Below are 7,131 nucleotides of genomic sequence, written 5' to 3' on the forward strand. Positions count from 1 at the left end.
ACTGATGGCTCCCTCAGCCAATTGGAGGACGAAGTGCGCAGAAGGCGGAGCCCACCGGTGAAAGCGAGGGTGTGTGCGTCAAGGTCACGTGATGCTGCGGAATCGGGGCGGGAGGCGCAAGGGCGCCCCCTGGCGGATGGGGGAACTGGAGGGACTGGGAGGGACTGGGGGAACTGGGGGGACTGGGGGGGGGAACTGGGGGAGACTGGGGAGAACTGGGGGGGATTGTGAAGAATGCATACTGGGAACTGGGAAATTTGGGAGGATGGGGGGCTTACTGGGAGGACTGGGGGAACTGCAGGATACTGGGGGCACTGAGGGGTTCAGCCTGGGGTCAATCCAGTGCTATGGTTGCAATGGAAACATGGCTGGACTGGGAGTCACTGGTTTGAACTGGGGTTGCTCTGGAGGAGTTTCAGTGTCCCCCACACCCAGGTTTGGGGGGCAGGGAGAGGAAGAGGACTTCACAAACACCATTATTGGGCAGGTTTATTAGAAATTAATTAGGGAATTAATTCACCCCCACCCCCATGACACCACGTGGGGTTGGTCACACCTAGCCTGGTGTCCCCTTATCCCCTCTGCTGTGCCTTGGGGGAGGTGGCACTGTGACCTGTCACAGCCCAGGTGTTATCTGGGGGCTGTGTCCCAGTGTCCCCGCCACATTGTCATGAGGGTGGCACCGTGACCTGTCCCAGCTCAGCGTCACCTCGGGGTGTCCCCATGTTGCCACCCAGAGCTCGTTGTGGTGGTGGCACTGGTAACAGGTCACCATCAGAGCTCTGTGTCACCACTGGGGTGTCCCAGTGTCACTGTCACCTACGTTTCATTCTGGAGGTGACACTATGACCTGTGACAGTTTAGTATCACCAGCGGGGTGTCACAGTGTCACTGTTACCCACAGCTCAGCCACGGGGGTGACACTGTGACCTGTCCTTGTCATGATTGGGGTGTCCCAGAGCTGTTGTCACCCACAGTCCATTGTGGGGTGGCACTGCGACCCACTGCAGTTCAGTGTCCTCAAGGGGGGTCCCAGTCACCCACAGTCCATTGTGGGGTGGCACTGTGAGCCCTCACTGCTCAGCATCCCCATGGGGTGTCTCTGTGTCTGTCACTCACAGCTCAGCATGGGGGTTACACTGACCCCATCACTGCCTGCTGACCGCATGGGCCCTCCTGTATCCCTGACCCTGCCACATTCTCGTGTCTCTGTGGAGCTGTCCCAGTGCTCCTGTCCCAGCCAGGTGTTACTGTCCTTGTCCCTGCCAAATCCCAGTGTTCCATCAAGGTGTCCCTGTGTCCCTGGTGTGCCCATAGAGCTGTCCTGGTGCTCCTGTCACTATGACATCCCAGTGTCTCTGCCCTTGTGATACCTCAGTGTCCTGGTCACACATTGGTGTCTCCATTGAACTGTCCTGCTGTCCCCGTCCCACCCCAGCATCCCCATTCCTATCACACCCCAGTGTCCCCACCAAGCTGTCCTGGTATCCCAGTCACATCCTGATGTCCCCATCAAGCTATCCTGATGTTCCTGTCAGACCCCAGCATCCCCATTACAACCCCATATCCCCATTGAGCTGTCCCAGCGTCCCTATCCCAGCCCAGTGTTCCTGTCACACCTTGCTGACCAAACTGTCCCCATGTTCCCATCACACCTAGGTGTCGCTGCTGAACTGTCCCAGTGTCCCTGTCCCACCCCGGTATCCCCATCGAGCTGTCCCAGTGTCCCTGTCCCATCCCAGTGTTCCTGTCACACCTTAGTGACCCCCTCGAACTGTCCCAGTGTTCCCATCACACCCAGGTGTCGCTGCTGAGCTGTCCCAGTGTCCCTGTCGCGGTGTCCTCCTCACTCCGCAGTGTCCCCCTCGAGCAGCCCCTCGTCCCCCACCCTCAGCCCCTCGTCCCCGCGGCTGGTGCCCAGGACGCCCCCGGCTGCCCCCAGCGCCGCCAGCGCCGCCAGGGCCGCGGCCCCGAACACCCCTCGCGTCCCCGCGGGGTCCCCGGGCAGGGCCGGCAGCGCCAGCGCCACCCCCAGCCCCAGGGGCAGCCGCAGCCACCGCGCCCCTCCCGCCGCGTCCCCCCCGCGCTCCAGCCGGCGCCGCAGGAACGCCATGGCCGGGAAGTACATCCCGCAGGAGAGCTGCAGCAGCAGCACGGCCAGGAAGCCGCCGGGGGGGTGCAGCGGCAGTGCCAGGAGCAGGAGGGCCAGCGCCAGGAGCAGCACGGAGGCGGGCAGGAGCCGTAGCGGCTGCAGCCGGAGCCTCCCGGCGACGCCGCGCCGGAACAGCGCCGAGCCCGCGGCGCTGGCGGCCGTGAAGCCCGAGAAGGCGATTCCCAGCGGGATCCCGTGCGGCTCCAGGACGGGTGTCCAAAGGAAGGCAAAGATGAGGAGGATGCTTTCCACGAGAGCCTGCACCAGCCCCAGGAGCAGGGCCCGTGGGTCGGATACGAGGCCTCGAAGGCCTTCCCTGCAGGCCTTCCCACAGGGCCGGCTCTTCCCGTAGTTCTCATCCCAGTTTTTCCCAGCCAAGATCCCCGAGAGAGCCAGGAAGGGCACTGCCACCAGGAATGGGGCCACAGGGCCCAGCGCCAGCCCCTCGGCCACCAGCTCAGCTAGCAGGCCCGCTGCCACGGCCAGCCCGCTGTTCCAGAGGGCCACGCAGGAGAAGGTGTCAGCAATCCACTCGGCTGGGAAGTCGTGGCGCTCCAAGTGCTCGTGGATGTACCAGGACTCAAAGGCAGAGAAGAGCAGGGAGGTGCCGAGCCCCGCCAGCAGCCGGGCGGCTGCCAGTGCCAGGAAATCCTGGGAGAGCTGCAGCAGGCAGGACACGGAGCACAGCCCCGAGGACAGCACGCAGGACTTCTTGCGGCCGAGCCGGTCCACAAAAGACCCGGAGATGAGGCTGAAGGTGACGTTGGAGGCGAAGCCGCAGGAGTAGAGGGCGGCGATCTGGCTGCGCAGGAAGCCGCGGCTGTGCAGCAGCTGGAAGAGCAGCGGGCCCTGCAGCCAGTCCGCAGCCAGTGCCGGCAGGTAGCCCAGCAGGAACTGCCGCTGGAAGCCGCGGAAGGCAGGGTTGGAGGGCGAGGGGCACCGCGGGGGCGGCTCCAGAGCCAGGCAGGTGAGGAGGAACAGGGCGAGGGCAGAGAAGGGCAGCAGCAACATGGTGGGGAGGGGGCTCAGGAGGGCCTGGGGAAGGGAAAAAGGGGGATCAGCTCTAGGAGGAACTGGGAGAGTCCAGAGGGACCACCCAGGTGCCCCAAATCCCCCAGACAGCCCCTGGGTTCTGTAGGGCCTCCTCACCCCACAGGGACCCCCAGCATCACTGATACACCACACAATCCCCCACAGATCGTCCACAGGCCACACCACCCCTCCCAAGCCCACCCATACCCCACCCAGCCCCCACAGAGCCCACGTAGACCGCAAACCCCCACCAGAGTTCCCCACAGACTCCCATACCCCTCAAAAGGCCCCCTCCACACGATCCAGATCCTCCACGGGCCCCACACAGGATCTCCACAGACTCCTCATAAGACCGTTACAGAACCCTCACACCTCCCCACAGGACCCTCTCACCCCAAATGCTCCTCAAGTCCCCGATGTACCCCCTACAGCTCCACACAGCGCCCCCTCCGCTCCCACAGCTCCCTCTCTACCCCACACAGACCCCCCCCGGCCCCGGAGTCGGCCCACAGGACCACTGAAGACACCTCTCAGACGCTCGAAGGCCCCCCACCCGTTCCGGTAACCCCGGTCCCTCAGAGCTCCCCCGTACCCCCGGTGCGGCCGCAGCTGCCCCGCGGCGCATCCGCGGAGCCACTTCCGCTTCCGGCCCCGCGGGCGCCGCCATGTTTGCCGGTGTCACGTGATACGGGGCACTCTCCCCGCCCCCTCCCAAAGGCGCCCACGGGGACCCCCGGAGGCCGCGGGACGGGTGGGGACACCCCCCTCAGGGACCCGGACAGTGCTCGGGGCATTGCGGAGAACACACCCCAGAGAACCGCCTGCAGACACGCCACGGGAGCTCTGCGGGGACCGCCGCCCTCAGAGAGTTCCTGCGCAGCCCCTCGAGCAAAGCCCCCCCGGTGACACCCCGATGACACCCCGATGACACCCCCCGGTGACACCCCCGGTGACCCCCCGGTGACACCCCCGGTGACACTTCCCGGTGACCCACCCGCACCCCCTTTCCCAGGCTCCTGCAAGGGGGCTGCCCTGAGCGCCCCTCTCTCACCTCCGCCTCGGGGGTCCCTGCTGCCGCCGGGGGCCGGGCCGGGCCCCTCACCGGACACTCGGGCGGGGCCGGGGGTGGCACTGGGGGCAGGGCAGTGGGGGGTGGCACTGGGGGCAGCAGGGTGGGGGGTGGCACTGGGGGCAGCAGGGTGGGGGGTGGCACTGGGGGCAGGGCAGTGGGGGGTGGCACTGGGGGCAGGGCAGTGGGGGGTGGCACTGGGGGCAGCAGGGTGGGGGGTGGCACTGGGGGCAGGGCAGTGGGGGGTGGCACTGGGGGCAGCAGGGTGGGGGGTGGCACTGGGGGCAGCAGGGTGGGGGGTGGCACTGGGGGCAGGGCAGTGGGGGGTGGCACTGGGGGCAGGGCAGTGCGGGGCACCAGGTGGGGCGGCAGGAGAGGTGACAGGGCGGGGGGCAGCAGGGCGGGGGGCAGCACGGGGGGCAGCGGAGGGGCGGTAAGCAGAAGGGGCAGGGCGGGGAGCAGAAGGCGGGGGCGCAGCACGGGGGGAGGTGACAGCGCGGGGAGGTTCCCCCGCGCCGGCAGGACCGGGGTCGCGGCCAGCCCAGCCCCATGTCCGAGCTGCCCCTCCCGCGACCCACGCGCCCCCCCCCCCCCCCCCCCCCCCGGGGATTTACCGGGCAAAGCGGCTGAGCGCGGGGAGCACGTGGCAGCACCCGTGGGTGAGGGACACGGGGACATGAGGACACGGAGGGGTACACGGAGACACCAGGGACGTGAGGAGCACGGGGTGTGAGGGGACACGGGGGACATGGGGAGGACCTGGGGATAGGGGGAATTCAGGGGATACAGTGGGTAGGGGGGGACATGGGAGAGCACGTGGGACACGGCAGGGCACGGGGCGCAAGGGAGACATGGAAGAAATTGGGGACGGGGAACATGAGTTTGGGGGGGATGCAGGGACACGGACATGGGGGGACGCAGGGGACACGGGGGATGCTTGGGACATGGAGGACGTGGGGATGTGTGGGGACATGAGGAACATAACTGAGGGGACACAGGGGACATAGGGGTGCACAGGGGACATGGGGAACACGGCTGGGGACATGGGATAATGGAGACATGGTAGGGCACAGGGGACTTGGGGGACAGGGGACACTGGGGGGACACGACTGGGAGAAGGAAAGGGTTATGGGACATGGAGCAGCATAAGGGACACAGGAGCCATGGGGAGAGACACGGGACATTGGGGACACGGCGTTATGGAGATGACAGGGGACACGAAAGACATGGGGAGACATGATTGGGGTGAACCCAGGGTTATGGGGACTTGGTGGGCACGGAGATTACAGGGAGATGCTACTAAGGGGGACACAGGTTGGGTACATGCAGGACACAGGGGGACGTGGCGGGGACACGTCTGGGGCTTACAGGGAATTATGGGGACATGGGGGCTGTGGGGAGACATGGGGGGACAGACGGGGGGGACACAGGGATTGGGCGAGACACACGGGGTGGGGGGGTCCGAGCGTGGCAGGGACAGGGCCGGGACCACACAAAGGGGCCATTGAGCCTCCCCATAGTGGGGGAGGGGTGAGGAGAAAAATTTCCACCCAAAACTTTTTCCATGAGCCCATTCCCGCTCCTCCCCCACTCCAGCCCCTCCCCTCCCCTTTCCCGGCACGGGGGGGAGAGGTGGAGGTGGAGGGGGTTACACACGTGTCCGGGCATGGGGACGCATGCGTGCATGTGACATGCAGGGACACACCCCACACATGTCTCCCATGCCCAGACATGTGTGTGCACTTTGGAGGCTGAGTAAAAGTGTGTGACACATGCAGTGACATGTGATTATCCTGTGTAAAGGTGTGTGACACGTGATCATCCCATGTAAATGTGTGGGACATGCACAGTGACACGTGACCATCCTGTATAAAGATGCATGACACATGACTATCCCATGTAAAGGTGTGTGACATGCGTAGTGATCCCGTGTGCAGGTGTATAACACATGCAGTTACATGTGACCATCCTGTGTGCAGGTTTGTGACCTCTGCAATGATCCTGTGTGCAGGTGTGTGTGGCAGGTGTGTGACACACATGGTGACATGCACAGTGATCCCATGTGCAGGTGTGTGACACACGCGGTGACACATACAATGATCCTGTGTGCAGGTGTGTGACACACGCGGTGACACGTACAATGATCCCATGTGCAGGTGTGTGACACATGCAGTGACATGCACAATGATCCCGTGTGCAGGTGTGTGACACACACGGTGACACGCACAATGATCCCGTGTGTAGGTGAGGGACACCTGCAGAACCCCAGAAATGCAGTTGGGCAGGCGGTGCTGGCACAGGCTTTGCACACCCAGAGATGCCCAGGCACACTCAGACACAGACACTGACACACACCTGTGCACACCTGGATATGCTCACACACACCTGGACATGCCGACACACACCTGTCCACAGTGGTCACACTGGGAGAAGTGACAAGGGGATTGTAAGGGACTAGGAAGGACTGGGGAGATGACGCGGGGGACTGGGAGAACTGGCAGGACGGGGAGGGATTGAGGGGTGACAAAGGGACTGGGAGGGACTGAGAAGGGCTGGGGTAGTGACAAGGGAACTGCAAAGGACTGGAAGAACTGGGAGGACTGGGAAAACGGGTGGTGACATGACGACTGGGAGTGCACGGGTGGAATTGGGAGGGACTGGGGAGGACGTGACGCGGGGACTGGGAGGACTGGGAGGGGTTGGGGGTGAAGGGGTTGGGGGTGACGGGGGCGGGGCCTGGGTGCCCCCCAGGGAGGGAGGACATACGGAGGGGACAAGCACGTCTGATACCGCGTGGCACACGTGACACGCGTGTACGCGACACCGCGGGTCTGCACCCTCTGCTCCAGTCCCCGCCCACTCCTAATTCAGCCCCGCC

General features: G+C 64.8%; 1 protein-coding gene across 1 annotated transcript; it reads right to left on the bottom strand.

The window, feature by feature from the left end:
• Window positions 1–471: 471 nt before the first annotated feature.
• SLC61A1 (solute carrier family 61 member 1) lies at window positions 472–3,867 on the bottom strand. The gene is made up of 2 exons (XM_077788590.2): window positions 3,777–3,867; window positions 472–3,187 (listed from the first exon to the last, which is right to left on the bottom strand). The coding sequence occupies exons 1-2, from the start codon at window positions 3,849–3,851 to the stop codon at window positions 1,847–1,849; spliced, it is 1,416 nt and encodes a 471-aa protein (XP_077644716.2). The 5' UTR covers window positions 3,852–3,867; the 3' UTR covers window positions 472–1,846.
• Between the last annotated feature and the right edge of the window lie 3,264 nt (window positions 3,868–7,131).

This window comes from Lonchura striata, chromosome 29 (assembly GCF_050655825.1).
Source record: "Lonchura striata isolate lonStrDom1 chromosome 29, ASM5065582v1, whole genome shotgun sequence".
Classification (NCBI taxonomy): Eukaryota; Metazoa; Chordata; class Aves; order Passeriformes; family Estrildidae; genus Lonchura; species Lonchura striata.

Excerpts from the sequence above, each read along its gene's own strand:
- SLC61A1 (XM_077788590.2), bottom strand. The coding sequence starts at position 3,851 with ATGGCGGCGCCCGCGGGGCCGGAAGCGGAAGTGGCTCCGCGGATGCGC. Across the intron at positions 3,188-3,776 it reads CAGCTGCGGCCGCACCGGGG|GCCCTCCTGAGCCCCCTCCC; the intron begins GTACGGGGGAGC and ends TCCCTTCCCCAG.